This window comes from Harpegnathos saltator, unplaced genomic scaffold (assembly GCF_003227715.2).
Source record: "Harpegnathos saltator strain DR-91 unplaced genomic scaffold, Hsal_v8.6 scaffold140, whole genome shotgun sequence".
Classification (NCBI taxonomy): domain Eukaryota; kingdom Metazoa; phylum Arthropoda; class Insecta; order Hymenoptera; family Formicidae; genus Harpegnathos; species Harpegnathos saltator.
Genome location: NW_020229918.1, coordinates 183,459 through 201,047, shown reverse-complemented (window position 1 = coordinate 201,047; position 17,589 = coordinate 183,459). Strand labels below are relative to the sequence as shown.

At 48.4% G+C, this 17,589-nt stretch overlaps 3 protein-coding genes across 11 annotated transcripts in view; all 3 read right to left on the bottom strand.

Annotated features, from left to right (window-relative positions):
• Positions 1 to 17,589, bottom strand: part of LOC105189135 (cyclic nucleotide-gated cation channel alpha-3) — a 143,556-nt gene that overhangs the window by 64,207 nt on the left and 61,760 nt on the right. The window lies entirely within an intron of this gene.
• LOC112590745 (uncharacterized) lies at positions 3,258 to 4,324 on the bottom strand. Its single transcript, XM_025308176.1, has 2 exons — positions 4,153 to 4,324; positions 3,258 to 4,027 (listed from the first exon to the last, which is right to left on the bottom strand). The coding sequence occupies exons 1-2, from the start codon at positions 4,241 to 4,243 to the stop codon at positions 3,630 to 3,632; spliced, it is 489 nt and encodes a 162-aa protein (XP_025163961.1). The 5' UTR covers positions 4,244 to 4,324; the 3' UTR covers positions 3,258 to 3,629.
• On the bottom strand, positions 4,239 to 8,397 carry LOC112590744 (uncharacterized). The gene is made up of 4 exons (XM_025308175.1): positions 6,059 to 8,397; positions 5,423 to 5,602; positions 4,486 to 4,596; positions 4,239 to 4,420 (listed from the first exon to the last, which is right to left on the bottom strand). The coding sequence occupies exons 1-4, from the start codon at positions 6,320 to 6,322 to the stop codon at positions 4,391 to 4,393; spliced, it is 585 nt and encodes a 194-aa protein (XP_025163960.1). The 5' UTR covers positions 6,323 to 8,397; the 3' UTR covers positions 4,239 to 4,390.

The following is a 17,589-nucleotide window of genomic DNA, read 5'->3' as shown; positions in this document are numbered from 1 at the left end:
ACCCTTTGCTTTCGCCTAAGCGTTAGGAATCTGCGATCTTCTATCGGCGTATGGGCGCGCAATATGTGAAACGCATATTGCGCATACAGAAATTGCGCGAGGAATGCGAATTGGGTCGACATGAGATCGGAGGGTCCCAAAACGCGCACTTCCGCCAAGCTCTCGCAACGTCGTCGTTTTATTCCGTAATATACTGTAATATTATATATATTATATATATATGGTGAGTAAAAAATAAACATACCGCGAGGACACGAGGCAACCGCCAGTTCTCTCGTACTCGTCTGGCAATCTTGCCAAATGGAAATGCAAATGGAGGACGCAAGGTCAGTGCTCTTTTTAATCAAAGAGCTGCCGACGTCTGCGCATCACTTCACTCCGTATTACACGGGTAAAGTAATCCTTTATCTGCGAGAGGACGATCCCACGACCCTTCGAGAAGCTGATCCTTCTCTCTCTCTCCTCCTCCCTCTCTCTCTCTCTCTCTCTCTCTCTCTTTCCTTTTCCTCTTGCTTTTTACACGCAGGTTTTACGGCGATGCTCTTCGCGAAAGGTTGTAAAGATATCTTAACACTTGTCATCAAAGCGGAAGAGACTCAGCCCATGTCGAATATGATATCGAGCGACAGGTTGACAGCCTTATTCAAACACGCTGTGTTAATATTTCGTCGCACTATATAAATCTTCGCCGCGAGGAAACGCGATTACGTCCATTGCGACTATTCCGATCATTAAGTCCGTCGTAAACGCTCACGATGCGTTCCAGCGCATAATTTCGTACGGGCTCAGATGTCGCGCGGGCAAGATTTATGCGACATAATATCTTTCAATGCTTTATACGCGTACAATATCAGCGAGTGAGTTAAGGGGCCGTTGCTCACTGCCAAAGGATCCCAGAAATTTAATTAATTCCTGAGAAGTGGGCCATGTCGGCCGACGATTCGACTAAATCATTTTTATTCAGAGATTCGCGGAGGGACGCGCCGAGAGAGATCGATAGACACGCCGGTGCTGCTTCAAACATTACATACTCGAGCACGATAGACCTCTCGAACGTCTAAACGCGGCCATGAAAATTTCGCGAGTGTCGAGATGAGAGTACATGCAAACACGGCGTTTCGACGACGTGAGAAACGAAATTTCAAATTTTACGGAGGGGAGGGGAAGGAGGCGCTCCGTTTTGAGTTTTATTTGTATGTTATTATGAATATTTAATCTTTGACATAATACTTAATTACCCACTTTTGTGATTCATCGTTTAATTTATACATTTCGAGATCGTTTAAATAATTTGATGCTCGATTCACGTAATTCTATGAATCATAAGATATGTAACACGTAATTTCGGTATTAGTTAATTAAGCGCATGTTAACAACGGTACAAATGGACGAGCGGGCCGTTCAAGCTGCATACCGTGTAAACGTAGAGCGCGAAAACTGCGGCGAACGTAGCCCCAATGTAAACTCGTACAGCCGTTTGGTATCCTGCGAGCGAACAGAAAATACCCCTCGTCGAAAGGGGTGGCATCGCGGTCTCTGTATTTAACGTTTCGATGTAACTTTACAGGTAAATCGTACCGATCCGACACGAGTCTTTTGGCATTATAAATATAGAATTTACGTTGAGTTTGCATTTCGTCCGCGTTATACGCTGGAAAAAAGAGAATGTCACTCTCCGCGTGAGAGAGAGTGAGAGAGTGAGAGAGAGAGAGAGAGAGAGAGAGAGAGAGAGAGAGAGAGAGAGAGAGAGAGAGAGAGAGAGAGAGAGAGAGAGAGAGAGAGAGAGAGGGGGGGAAGGAAGAGGGGGCACGAAAAATACGGTCAGATTCGTTAGAACATTTAATCGCGGCAAAGTCTCTCGAAATGGACGTTTGCGAATTGAATCGCACTTTCGTCTCTTCGCTCGGATCTCTCATCGACGGCTGATTCCGCCGTGCCGTCCTTTCGAGTTTCTTCGATGGTCGCCAGTTTGTAACGAGTAGTTTTCCGCGCCATCTGGCACTTCTGATTTTATCGTCTCGGAATCGACAGTCTGGATACTCGACCGAGTCGGCAGAAACGTACGGAACGTTTCGAGCGACGAATCTTTCCCTACGTTCCCTCTTACCGCCTCCAATTCTAATATCAGCGTAAATCTAGCTAGTCGCCAGTTATCGCGACAATTTACGACGACACTCCATCGGTCGCCGACGCCGGATTGCCGAGCCTGATGGTCCTCGAGTCGATCCTCTCGTTGACTCGGTAGCTCGATGACGCACGACCACCATTCAGTTCCCGAAGTTTCGTTATTTGCCACCGATCGACCCGGGATATGTCCCGTGTTTAATTCGAAAGGGAAATTTCGCAATCTATTCGATCGATACGCGCCGGCACTCCTCACGGAGAATCTCGTTTCCCGCTTGGGAATTCGGCGCCTGATCGCAGCCTGTGCGAGCAGCGTTTCCAGAGTCATCTGACAGGCAATCGACGGACAGACCGCGATCACGAGCCGCAAAAGCACGAAGAGATTTCGATCTGTCGCCGTTATCTCGCCTCGGATTTACCTCCGTCGTCATCGTTGTCGTCCTCGTCGTCGTCGGCAATGACGGCAATCGCGGGACGCGATGTCATCCCGAGAGCGCGAGCGCTTTTTTCCCGGCGAGGGCCGTTCGCCGGCGACGCTCGCATCGATCGAAGCGTCTCGTGTCGCCTCTCGACTGAATCTCGCTTCCGATCTCCTCATCGCGATATAATGGCACGGTAGACAGGAGGAGGAAGTTTACTCGGGACGACTTTGGCGCGAGGGCGACTTTGGTCGATGCGTTCCTCATCGTTTCTTTCTGCTCCTTGCTCGTTTCGAGCGGAACGGAGAGCGACCCAGAATCGCCAATTGGGACGCCCTTAATTACTCGAGTAGTTGGCAAATTTACCCGAGCGACTCGCCGCTTCTCCTTCTTTAATTCGCCGTTAAGTGGAGAGGGTATTTCTTTCGTATCTGCTTGTTTTCGCGAGGGCTCGGCCGCCCGGGATCGACTCTGCGTACATCAAATCGACTTTCGACGAGAATGTAATTAGGGCCACGCTGCAAGCAAAACGACGCCCCGGCAGCCTCCGGGAAGTATCGAAGGCGACACTGATGCGAGACGAAGGAGAGGCTTTCGCGAGCTGATGGCGAAGTAAACAGAGACAGAGAGACAGAGAGACAGACACACACACACACAGAGAGAGAGAGAGAGAGAGAGAGAGAGGGGGTGGGGAGGGGAGGGGGGAGGGGGAGAGTAGCAAAAGTAAAAACAAGGAGACCGGGGGTCTAATCTAACTTCACGTTTTAATTAGGAGATTAGCATGTACGGGGCCGCGGACCGAATCGTTACGTTGGGATTTGCCGTATTACGCGAGCGCCTCGTAATTCCGTGGCTCGCTACAAGAGAAGGGAAACAAATAAGCAAACGGAGAGAAGGGTTAAAAGGAAGGTAAGTTATTTGAAACTCAAGTGGGAACCTCGATCATCCGGCGAGTTAAGGAGTCCCGCTCGCCTCGGCTCGCCTCAGCTCGCCTGAGGTCGTCGAAGCGGCAGAGAGAATACCGAGTTAGCGTTAAAGCGTTAATTTTCCTTTCGGCTTTTTGCCCTGCTCGACGGCGGGCTGCCTTCAGACCGCATCGTCTCTCGGCTCCCACGGAGCTCCGTTGTCCGGGATTTCCCGAGGTGCCCGTTGATTCTCGAATCCCGTTTCCCGACCGCCGACCGACGGTTCTGGGACATCGGCTTGTCCGCCAGCCTGGACAAGTGTCTCGGGAACGCTCGTCGCCGTTCGCGGGATCTCGACGCGATCCTTCTGCGCAACTGCGGACGGCTCCGCAGCAGCTGCTCGCTCGCCCAGGTGTTTACCTCCGGTTGCGTGACGCGCGTTGGGATTTCCAGGCGAATCCGGGTTCACGGGGACGCCGGATAAAACCGCCGCTACCTCCTCTTCCTTCTCGTTCATCTTCTTCTCCTTCTCGAGCTTTTTCGAATTACTCCCCTTACTCCCTTCTTCATGTGGTTTCCCTAACTCCCCCCAACCCCCCGTATTGGAATAATTGTTAGATCATTGTCACGTTTACATATCCGGCGTGTAAAATTAATGCCTCTGCCTCGAATTTCGCGAAGCTGAGTCGCGCGACCAGACAGACCTGCGGCGCGTTGTTCGGAATTCGCCAATCTAGATCTCAGAAATGCGTCTCTCCTGCAGTTGTCCTCCTTGGTGCATCCAATAATGGGCATCGTTTATTTGATCGCGTATACAAAAGCGTCCGGGGGATCGAGATGTCGAGATGCGAGACTGTGCGAGGGGAGACACCGGATTTTCGTTTGCTGTTTCGTGAAACTGCAATTTCTCAACTCAGAACATTGAAGAACGAAAGATAACGGCTACTGCTTGCTCTGCGGCGACGTGCGCTTCTGGGAAAAATTCACGTCGATTAGACGCTGTTAGACGTTGGCCGATAAAGGGTCAATTTTTAAACCTGTGTGCTTTTGTAACACTTCTCGTCCGCGGTCTTTTCTAACGTTGCCGGTTCGTCAATCTTCGTCCAACACTTGCGACGACGGCAACCTTTCGGACGTTTCTCGACCGTCTAACACGAGGATAGAAGGAAGAGCGTCGTAAAGTATTCCCGTCGTGTGTATCTCTTCGATAAATATATACATAAGTTAAGCCGCGCGTACTCGAGATTTAGCCGCGCTCACGGCAACAGAGATTAATGGAACTTTGTGATCCGCGCCGATGATAAAGCCGATTTGTCAAACTTGCTGCTTGCATTTTGTTCCGAGTTTACGTCTAGCTAGTTAATATTATACGATATCATCTAAATTCAATAGAGAAACTTCTCCGTATTCGTTATAACACTGCAAACCCGAGTGTGTTATCTTGACGCGTATAAGCTGAAGCTTCCTTTACGCGTATCTTCGTCGTCTTAAATCACGTCGTTTAATGCGTTTAAATGCATTAAGTGATATCGAAATCAGCATCAAACGGCGTGACGTCGGACGACAAAAAACGCGTGGAGAAAGCTTCAGCTTATACGTGTCAAAATAACACACTCGGGTTTGCAGTGAACGCGCGAAGATTATACGATACACACAGCCGAGACTCACGAAACTGATGGAAAGTACTCTTTTGACGTTGACGGAATTTAGACGACTCGAGTGTACGTACACTCGAACACTCGCTCTCAATTACGAGTCACATCCCCGAGGCTTTGAGAAAACCGAGGCGATTTGTGAGTCAAGATTTAGCGAGCCACGATCTCGCTCGCAACGAAACAAACCCGTAAAACATCGACTCGATTCGTCGAAGCAAGGTCTCTCCAGGGGTTTCGGTCAAACGCGAGAGGAGATCTGTCGCGCCTTTTTTTCTCGCCAAAGGGACGCTGCCGGGGAAAAATTTCGGTCGTTACGCACGATTAATGTCGGATCCTCAGTCAAGTCGGAACCGCGGCAGTCGGGACGGCAAGCCAAACTCTCGAGTACGCCCTTAGCGTGTACTCCGGACGGAACGAGTTCCGGCGCAGGTGAGGGTCCTCCGGTCGTTTCACGGATCGCCTCTTTCCGTTCCGTCATTCCGAATGCGCGAGTTTCGTCCTGAAAGCGTTTCCGGTGCCTTCAGGCTCGGCGACCTCTTTTGCGGAACGATCGAGGAATTTCGAGTGTGCGTGGATCGCGAGCATTTCACGTTTCGTTCGCTTCGGCGCTAAACGCATCCCGGAGAGATTCCGAGAGAGAGAGAGAGAGAGAGGGAGAGAGAGAGAGAGAGAGAGAGAGAGAGAGAGAGAGAGAGAGAGAGAGAGAGAGAGAGAGAGAGAGAGAGAGAGAGAGAGAGAGAGAGAGAGAGAGAGAGAGAGAGAGAGAGAGAGAGAGAGAGAGAGAAAGCGCGCTGCACATCATGCGATATTCGCGTATTGTTCGTTGAGAGCATTGTATGCGTGAGATAATTTTCCAGATAATTTCATCAACTGCCGCGGACACGGCGAGACACGGGGGATCTTCCTGTCAACATTTGCGCGAACGTCCGTGTACGACGATTGCATACTCACTTACAGCCGAAATTTTATTCATCGAGCAGTCCGCGTGATTACGATCGATAATCTTTGCTTCTTCGAACCGGACAATTTGGAATCGCAGGCCGGAGAAGGCCGGAAATTTGGAGACGCGAGACCCCAGAGACTTCACATTGCGAGTAACACGATTCGCTGCCGCCGTCGCCGCCGTCGCCGCCGCCGCCGCCGCTCTTCTGTCGCCCGATAACTTTTTTCTGTTTTCATTTGGAGCGAATTTCACTCGAGACATCGTTGTGCCGCACATGTGCGCGTACGCAGTGCGACGCACGTGCGCGAACTATAATTCTCTCCTCCATTTCGGATTTTATTATTAATCTAATATGAATGTACGCAAGCCGCCTCGCCGCTCGTCCCTCACCCGGCGACCTCTCAGTTACGCCCAATTTAAACATGAGATGGAAATTAGACCGCGACATTTAGCGCTAATTGCGCGGACACGGGCATAGACCGTAGTGGAAGTTCCATCGAAAGCATAACATTGCTGCAGTTCGTATAATGAACGAGCCGCGAGCTACTTTCCGCTTTCGCGTCGTATAATGGTAGGCGCGTTCGCCGTAATCTCATTACATTCGTTAATTAATGCAATTTGATTTCGCGGGCCGTTCAAAGTTAGCGATTTGCAGCTTTGTGCGCGGCGGAATGTAATCGGGAACGTTCGCGGCGGCACGCCGGGACGTTTCATCGCGTGATCGAAACTACTATCCGTCTCGTTGTAAAACACTCTAACGCGGCGCGGTCGCGCGACCGCAACCGATTAATCGTTAATTAATTAACTATTACCATTTCGGCCACTCGGACGGAATAATGCGCGAGATAACCGTCACGGCTTTGCGCCCGGAACGATTCGATCGGCGGCGATCAGCAAGTTTCCGCTCGAATGTAACGTTACAATTGCTGCCGGCGACGTCGATTCGACAAAGAGAACACTTTTATCGTGGTTACGCGCGGTTCGCGTTTCGATAATAATATAATATATATACATGGGTGTTTGTGTATGTGTATGTGTATGTGTGTGCGTAACTTTGAAAAACGAAGCGACGGACCATTATTACGAGAATATCGCAACGACGCGACGGACGATTCGCTGACGCGAGTACACGGGAATTAATGTGTTTCATTTTACTTATATACTTACATCAATGACGCTAATCATAATAATACCGTTCTGGGTGAAAGCCGGGCAGGTGTCACTCGCCTGCGCGAGCGTGCGCGCTGAACTATGAAAGCTACGTTTAACAAAATATTAATAATTACTGGCTTCGTTACTGGCATAATTAGTGAATTACACCCGGGAGAAATCATATCTTGTTTCAGGGATAATGGCAGCGGGTCGCATGATCGTTCTCGTAAGGAGAGGTCACACAGAATATTCCTAACTGCCGTTGATGAAATTGTACGCTATATACGATCTTTTATTTTAATTTTAATTAAGCAGAGTAGTTAGTGCACGCTATCTCATTTATAAATCTACTTCTCGGAAATCATTCTGTAGTGGTAATTATACCGTGTTGTTCGCTTACTCCTCTTTCTTCTCCTGCCTCGGTTTTTGTTTTTTTTTTTTTTTTTTTTTAATGAAATATGCACATCATTTTTTCGTTTGTATGCCGCGTCAGAAAGAAAAACTTAATATGTCCATGCACTTAGTCAGAAGCTTTGCCGATACTTTATGGGCTCGTTAACGTTATTGGCAAAAAGTAAATAAAATAACCAACGTCCGGGCCACATCCCGGTGTAACTGCATTACAAAACTCAATTTACATAATCGGCGAATCTCTCGGGTCTCTGCGAAAATATAAATTAAATGCAAAAAAATTGCGCCCGAAGGACCACTCTCGACGGATGCACAAAACGATAACGTGAGAAATTACGGGAAACGTGTGTCGTCACGGAGCAAAAGGGACAAAAAGGTCGGTCAAAGGGAACGCTTGACTAATTTTCACCCGTTAATTCGACCGAGCTTTCCATACGTCTATTTGCGATCCTCCCGCGCCGCGTAACGAGAACAATATCGGTCACGTCGATCGAAATTTCATCGTCAACGGCCCCGGCGCTTTTGACCCGACAGGAAACATCGCCGCGCTTATAATCACTCTCGTGGTCCGAGCACGAAGTGCGCCCGCCGTGAAACGAAACGCCGGAGCGGGCGAGAACTAAAATTCGATACAATTAACGAGCGCGCGCCACGAGTTTTAACATCGTTTTCCAGCCGGCCGCGTCAACGGCCGCGATTAACGTACCTCGCAATTTCGAGCGATGCATTATCCTTAAGTATGCGCCCGCGGAACACATACACTCTCTCTCTCTCTCTCTTTCTCTCTCTCTCTCTCTCTCTCTCTCTCTCTCTCTTTCTCCCTTTCTTCTTTTGTTGCTCTTCCTCACTCTACTCTCGTTTTTTATTACTCTCTCTCTCTCTCTCTCTCTCTCTCTCTCTCTCTCTCCCCCTCTCTCTTTCTCTCTCTATTCCTCTCTCGACGACGATTGCGCGATTTTACGAAATTAACGCTCAATTGCTGCAGTCGGATTGTACGTGCGACGAACGGGATGCTCCTTCATTTAAGCGGCACTTGTCTCCCGGTGACGATATTTCGAGTGCCCGTAGCTCCAGTGCGCCTTTACGCGTGAGCGGCAAACGTCCCCGTACGGGGACGCTTAAATGCTGAGTGTTTACTCGGAAATGTACTTTTCGGTGCAATTTCGCTTGTCGGTTATCTTTCCCGACTGTTGCAAATCTAAACTGCAGTCCCTAAACGTCTCTTATCTCGCGTCTGTCTGTGTTGTACTATTAACGACTTACGTCGGAATGACTAATCTCCGCAGACGTTATTGATCGCAGACTTGATTTAACTTCACGCGATCAAGAGACCACCCAAAAATCCCACGAGACTGTGTGCAAAAAGCGTGAGCTGCGACGTATAATTTCCTCGGTGAAATCGGTCGATGGACACGCAAGTGCCACCAATTACACACACCGGTCATTATGCACGCCAAAATTCGAGGAATCAACGATGACGAACTAGATTGAGAAACGCTGCACCGTGGGAGCTGTCCAATGCGAAAACAAATTTGAAAAAAAGAACGAGCGAGAGCGACGCGGCCCGATACAATAAAAATGATAATCACACTCCCGACGGGGAGGAGTAGCTAACGTGGCACTACGTATGATGCGGCCACGTAGTATACCTGTACGCACATCGAAGGAGTTAATGAGAACATACACAGAGCCGTGGCTGCCGCACAAAGGAATATTCATAAGCAGAACGTTGTATCACGATAGCGTAATAAATGCTGAATTATCGAGCGACGTGACGTCGGCTGGGAGGCCAGAGTTCTCTCTCTCTCTCTCTCTCTCTCTCTCTCCCCCCCTCTCTCTCTCTCTCTCTCTCTCTCTCTCTCCCCCTCTCTCTCTCTCTCTCTCTCTCTCTCTATGTCCGCGGCGCGGTGTTTAGGACGTGCCACAAATGCGGAGAGATACGCCGTTCGTAACATGACGTCCCGCTGCCGCATCTCAAGGCTCCTCTCCTCCTCCATTAACGTAGATGAGGTAACTCCCGCATAATTCTCCATATGCCACCGCTCGACCGCGACTCACCGTCGGCAACGGCAACGACAACGGCAACGGACGCGAGCGTCATCGGGAACAGGGCCTCGCGCCCTATATTTGCCTTTTTACATTTCGCCGTTTGCGTATACCACAGACACCGCTCGCAGCCTTGCACACTGATGGAGCGCGTCGTTCCGTCAGGATACGCGCGTCAGGAGGCTGCGCGAGAAGCTACTCAGTGCCAATGCACGTGCGTGTAATTTTCGACGGATGATCGGTCCGAGCGGAGCGCTCGGCTCCGCAGGCTGTTTCCTAACCGCGCTAACACATTGGCCGGTTTCATTAGAGAGTTTCCATTACGATTCCCCCGCCCTCCCTCGGGGTTTGAGAGGCATTTTCATTCCGCGGCCGCGGCATACCGGCCCGGTACCTTAACGCGGTAACGCAAGCGTGCTTAGTAATAGCGACAGCGGCGCACGGTCGCTGCTAAAGTACGCCGCGAATCCAATAAAGCCGCCGCTGCTGGCTAGGTAGACCGTCGCATCGGTGGCTTAACGATTGCGAAGTATCGGCTACGTGCTCCTAAGCCGCCGTGTAATGACGCTGCGACATCGCGGAGTGTCGCAGAGCGCCGCCCGCACGCCGCGCGACCAGTCGTGTATTATTCAGCGGTGTGCACCGCGAGAGAGAGAGAGAGAGAGAGAGAGAGAGAGAGAGAGAGAGAGACCGCTCGCGATTTTCCGATTTCTCCGCCGACGTACCAACCGGGTTTTCGCGAGTGGCCATTGTCGGCAGCGGTGCGATTTAACTCGAGGGGAAAATACGGCGACCGGGGAGACACACGTCGCGAGATGCGACTTCCGAGCCGGGCGACTGCGGAGTCGAGCAAGAGCCGGGACGGATCGAACCGAGTCACGTCTTCATCCGACGTCTGCCGCCGTATAATTGATTTCTCTTTCTTTTTTTTCGTGTGCGCCGTAACGCGCGCGCGCGCACACGTGTGTAACTCGTTTCTTTCAGGCGGGAAAAAAGCGGGGAACCTTGTTATCAGCGAGAGATGAAAATGTAATTTAGCGGAATGAAAGTTTCAGCGGAAGCGTAATACTTTCTAAAACTCCCTTTCCCGCCGCCCTTGCTTGTTTCTCCGGTTCGTTTATTTTTCTTTTTCGAAAAAGCTCGCGGGCCACCGAATCATGGGTTAGCAAACGCGGTGCAATTTGAAACGTTCGCGTTGCACTCGCCGCTCGCTCGTTGGGCGAAAAGCCGGTTTCGTCGCGTATCGTTGCGAGGCATCGTTCTGGATGATTAAAAAATCCAAAAATTCGGGCGAATCATTCGTGTGAGATGTTTCTTCATGAATGTGTCATGAGAGAAAGAAAGAGAGGAGGGGAGGGGGAAGGAGAAAAAGAGAGAAAAACTGATTATTTGCCTCAAATAAAATAAAATATCAAATTGATTATGAATGGAATCGAGCATTGGCGTTGAACGGTGAAATTCTTCGCGCACTTTTCTCTCTCTCTCTCTCTCTCTCTCTCTCTCTTTCTTCCTTGCTTCGCACGTACGGTCTCATTTAATCTTTATTCCGGCCTCTTTCACATCTCTCGCGTCCTTGGTTCGAGAACTCTTACATCCCATGCGACCAGCTTTCAAGGCTTTCGCGCGCTTCACGCAAGAACTTTACGTTCTTGCATTAAAGCTCGGACTTTTACGTCAGCTTTGGGTGCCGTTAAGCGACGGGGATCTCAGTCTTCCGTTCAATACATATTAATTACTCACGGCAGGGTGGTCCGGCGGCACAATTACCGAGCTTCCGTAGCCTCGCTTCGGCCTAAAAGGGGTTAGGGACTGTAGCACCATTAATTACTCTCCTTGCGGAACGGGCATTCAACGACGCGTTAATTACAGCTCTCCGCGTCCGTGTAAGACGTTTCGCGCTGAAACCGAGCTCGACTCGCACTCCCGAGAAAAATCCTACGTCATCTGCGTCGTTCACATATACGTCGCGAATGTCGGCCGTCGGCTCGTTGAACCGAGAGGAGCTTTCTACGCGGGAAGATAAAATGGTAGTGAAATAAAATCGATTGGAGCTGTTATTTTAAGCTCCGACCAACAGTGTGTGTGTGTGTGTGTGTGTGTGTGTGTGTGTACATATATATACATATATACATACATACATACATACATACATACATACATATATATACACACATATATATATATATATATATACATACATATATATATATATATATATATACAGGGTGTTCAAAAAAAGACTTCCAGACATGCAGGGTAGATGGTACTCGTTATACTGCGAAACAAATGTTTGGTAAATATAGATCGAAAAATTCACATTTTCAGAGTTGCAATCATGCTTGATTTTGGTGATACAAGTTGTTATAAAGAAGCGAAAAAATGCCATTATGTGTATGAATATATATATGTGTAGGACACAGATACACACACTTTATCCCTCCTTCCTTTGAACATGAACGATATAATTACGTTTCGCCGAGCGCACGTCCTCGCCGTTTCATTCTTGATTCGTGCGATACCGCAACCCATTATCCTGGCGCGTTACAATGTCAGCCGGGGAGTATAAAGTGTCCGCGCGTGCCGCGATACCGGCAGAGTAGTTTCCGCGAACAGCAATTGCATTTTGCTCTAGAGCTTTGAAATCGAATCCAACATATCGCCGCGGAGTTTTCCTCCGCAACGCGCATCCACGAGTGCCCGCAAGTGTAATGTTTCAAAGTTTATAGCGCAAATTCGCAAGCTGTATTCATACCCGACGAAACAGAGAGAGAGAGAGAGAGAGAGAGATAGAGAGAGAGAGAGAGAGAGAGAGAGAGAGGGGGAGAGAGAGGGGGAGAGAGAGAGAGAGAGAGAGAGAGAGAGAGAGAGAGAGAGAGAGAGAGAGAGAGAGAGAGAGAGAGAGAGAGAGAGAGAGAGAGAGAGAGAGAGAGAGAGAGAGAGAGAGAGAGAGAGAGAGAGAGTACTCCGCGCAGTGTGCTCACCTATATCGAATAACCGCAACCATAATTGCGCGCGTGTCGAATTTGGCATTCGCCTGTAAAGCGCCCGTAACCGTCATATTTCCGAGTCGCGACGTCCGTGCGACGTAATACGCATAAATCGATCGCCGTCGCGATCGCGACGGCGTCGCGCCGTCAATTCGCCACGCGAGCACGAGTTGTTGACAAAGGCGGCGACGAAAGCGTTTGCGGTCGGCGAAAGCATGTTCGCTGTGCCGCGGAATATTTTTCTTGAAAATCTCGCGAAATCTTTCGCGCGACGGCCGCCGCCGCCGCCGTACGAACGTCGTGCAACCTGCTCTCTCAGCCGCGTTGCTTCTTTGATAAATCATACAATGGTGAATCTGGCGAATCTGCAAGTGGCTTATACCATAACGTTCACGACGCTTGTAGCCGTTTCATGAAACATATCCTGCTGCGTTCACGATAGTTGTCGATAGAGTTTGAAAAGCAGAAGAAAAGGAAAGAAGCAGAGAATATACTTTCCGCTTTGGACTTGGGTTTTTTAGAATGACGTTTCAGCAATTTACGAGCGGAGTGTCAAATAGACGAAGCACTTGGGAAATGGCGATCGGATATATTTCCAGCGTCTACCGTTGAAAATTCAAGAAAAAGTCACTTGCCAATTTTGCGTCGTATATTGCGGCGCAATTGACAAAATGAATGGCAGGCCACAGTTTGTGATCAAAGTGGCTCTCGAGCGAAAAGTGTCGCGGAGCGGTGTTGAAGTGATAAGGCCGAATGCGGCAAGTCCGCACGTTCTCTATCTCATCTATTGTCGTCAAATGTGCCGTAATCGAGAGGAATTACGGTTCCGAGCTTGCGGCGAGTATTCGAGACTCGATTCGCTCGAATGGCAAGCTTTCTTCGCTCCCGCTGGTGTGTACGAGTGCGCGACGCGGCGGTTCCCCCTTCGAAGCACGCGGAATTTAGCCTATATTATGGAGCTTATATTTTGGCCTAAACGGCCTGCGCCCGTCCTTAGGCAATAAAACTGAGTAACGACCGTTCCCGAAATTACAACGTCAAAATTACTATCCTAATATATCAGGACACGACTGACGTAATTAAGGAAATTGATGTTGCTCCGCCCTTAGTGGCTTGCAAAATATATGGGCTAAATTATGACGCCGCTAGCTACGGCGCATCGGATCAACTTTAAGTTTCACGCTCAGACTAACGGGCTTCGGGCATCTCGATCATTAATATCTCGCGTCTCGATTATAGTCTTCATTCCGAATGATCAGAGTCTGCTTGGACTCGAGTCGCTGAACTCGATCGGTGCGATATATTCCTTCAGGCGTGAGTCTTTCTTTTAAGTCTAAGATTTTCTCTGGCGGAAGATTGATTCGTTAGATTATTCCAAATTCGTCCATCGCATATGCACTCGATCTTCAGTCGAGTGAGTTATATAATTCTTAAGTACATCGCTTCTTGAAATTGAAAATAAAGCTTAAATGCGTACTATAGAGAACTATAGAGAGAGGGAGAGAGAGAGAGAGAGAGAGAGAAAGGGAGAGAGAGAGAGAGAGAGAGATAAAATATAAAATATAAAATATAAAATAATCGTCGAGTAAATTCGTCTTCATGGAAGCCTCGACGAAACGACAGTAACTATCCCCAACATCGAAAGGCATTTCATAGCTTGTACGGCGTTGTATCACAAGATCCTTCATTGGCGCGTCAAGTTCGATGGTGACTGCAGGATTAATGTAGAACCCAAACTTTGGCTCGTGTATACAGTTCGCTCGGATGTTCGCAGAACGGTACACTCGGTTAGCGGCGTTTGATCGAAGGAGCGCGATGCCTCGCCCACGCGCCGTGTCGTACAGGGGATATTACTACTTACGGAGCCGACAGCGCTACGTGAACGTACGGAAAGGTTCCAACGTGGCCGTGGCTCAATCAATTAAAGCGCGCAAGGTGCGTCGGTCCGCGGCAGAAATGAGAGCTATTTCTCGGTACGTCAATATTACTAGCCCGTAATAGGATGAGATATAATTAGCAAAATTAATATTGACCCCATCCTCGCGGTCAGCCGTGCGCGGACGAGCGTGGGTCAACGTACCGTCAAAGTCCGCGTTAACGGTGGGTTCACCGCTTCTCGATTTACCTTGTCCGGCTAATTTCATAAAATCAACGCGGGTCCGCCCCTCGTTTTCCGCTTAGATTCTGCAGGCGGGTGTAGCTTCGCTCTCGGGTAGCAGCGGTACGTACCATCCAATTATCTTGACTAATCTCGGGAAGGGCTGAGTAATTTACAATGATGCTACTTCGCTCCTACTGCGATACGCACGCGACGATCTGTGAAACAGAACCTGCTTCCGGACGCTCAGGGAACGGAGAGCTTCTCCTCTCCTGTTCCTCCCTTCAACTAGCGAGAGTCGCTGGTATGCTGCTGCGAAATACGCTCAAAATACGAGACGCGTATTTCGACGGAACGTCGCCGCGCGTCCGGTACGCTCCACGGTTCACTCCACGAGCTGGCGCGTATTTTCTGGGGATCTCGACGCTGCTTGGATAGAGCGCGGATTATTTTTTTAATCGACGAAAAATATATATATATATATATCTCTTCATTTTCATTTCGCGTTATCTTACCGGAGGCGGTCTTTTCCCTCCTTTTTGTGCTTTTTGTTTTTCATTCTGTCCGCGCCGGAAATTGATCACGACAAACATACGCGATGAATATGCATGAAGTTATGGACCGACCTGTGATGTGACGGAACGGGTGCGCGTTTCACGGGATTTGATCCCAACACGGCGGTTTTGCGAACGTCTGCGACACAGCGTGCGATAAAATCAACAATTCTTAGCGATGAATGTTTGACCAGGAGAGCTTCTTGATATACGTAAAAGCGAAATCCCCGTAGCTTTTCCCTTCTCGATACTTTGCGCAATTATAACGTAGTCAGGCCTTTGCTCCTCTCCATCGCGGTTTAAAGCGCAAGCTCTGGTTTTGCGCAGTCAATCGTTACAACTCGTTACTGATGCATGTGCAGTTTCGTGCAAAAGGAATCGGATGATCAGCAGTTGCAAAGAGAATTGAGTACGCGTGTGTACAGAAGTAACACATCCTGGCCACGGTTAGCCGTGATTTCTACTCGAAGTAACGCAACGTCGAGCATACAACGTCATCCGCAAACAAGCAGACAAAGCGTAAATGACACTTTTGAGATGCAGACGCTGAAGAACAAGCTCAGAAGGGAGGGCTTAACGTGAGCAAACGTGTATCTCGCGCAGTATACATGTCAGCTCCAATACAGGAGTGGACAAGTTGTGTGTCTGTGGAAAAGACGAGTCAGTCCTCGATAAAAAATTACTGATAAAAAAATACACATGTTAGATCAGGTCAGACAGACCAGGTCGTGAAATATTTCTACGTATGAAGGAAAATAAATGGAGAAACGGTAAACGCGAGAGTTAATTGCAACTGCTACAGGTTGCGTGAAAAGTTCGCGGAGCGAAACTGAAATAAAGAATACCAAATTCTAAAAATGATTTTATTCTTCAATATAGTCTCCATTAACTTCAATACACTTGGCCCAATGGCTCTCAAATAATTTTACTCCATCGCGGAAGTGTGTTTCTGGAAGGTCTGCGAAATATGCCTCTACGGCTGCTATAGCTTCTTCATTCGACAAAAAATGCTTTCCACGAGGAGGAATTGTTTCAGGTTTCAGAACAGATAGAAGTCGCTGGGTGCCAAATCTGGCGAATACGGTGGATGATCAAGCAATTTGTACTTCAATTCATTGAATTTAGACACTGACAAAACACTTGTGTGAGCAGGTGCGTTGTCTTGGTGAAAAATGATTTGTTTGTGCTGCAAACCAGGTCTTTTCTCACGAATTTTTGCGTCCAATTGATCCAAAAGGTTACAATAATATTCAGAGTTAATTGTTTTACCTTTTTCCAGATAGTTAATTAACAAAATCCCTTTAGCATCCCAAAAAACTGATGCCGAAACCTTTTTTGTCGATCTTTCATGCTTTGTTCGCTTTGGAGCTGCTGAACATCCAGCTTCAGTCCACTGTAAACGTTCCTGTTTCAATTTAGGATCATGGTGATAGATCCAAGTCTCATCCATAGTTATAAAACGACGCACAAAATCGGTTTTATTCTTCTTAAAACGATCCAAATGACGCTGAGAAATTTGCTTTCGAGCGAGTTTTTGTTGAATCGTTAACGTATGCGGCACCACTTTTCCAAACACCTTTTTCATTTGTAATTCTTTATGCAAAATATGCCGTAGCCGTTCATCTGAAATGCCTATGATATGAGCAATTTCACGCGTAGTCACACTTGGATCCTCAGAAACAATAACATGTATTTGCTCAATTTCTGGTGTTGATGCGCTTTTAGGACGTCCACTGCGTGGATCATCTTCAATGCTTGTACGACCACGTTGAAACTCAAGTGCCCATTTACAAACCATTGTTTTTGAAGGAGCAGATTCCCCTAACACATTTACCATCTCGGAATGAATTTCCATTGCCTTTAAATCTTTTTTAACAAAGAACTCAATCACTGCACGCTGTTTCAAATTTTCCATTGCAAACAAATATACTGACACGTCAACTTCAATTGGCTTGTAAACACAGAAAGAATTGACAGATGGAAATGAAACCGAACCTAGGTTCATGTGAAGAGTGATTCTATATAACCGACTACAATATATAATTGTACCGTTTACTAGATAGATGCCGCTCCGCGAACTTTTCACGCAACCTGTATGTTCGAGATAACGCTGCTTTTCACCGCCTTGTTTCGAGCGGTGCAAGTTCAATCCTCTCCTCGTATCCTGTCACATCCTCGACGTCTCTGCCTCGTTTCGGAAGGATCGCAAGAGGTCGTTCGAGCTACGGTCACGGCGCAAGTTTTAAACACGTCCCTTTCGGCCGCGGCACACTCGATTTAACGAGGGTTCGTCAT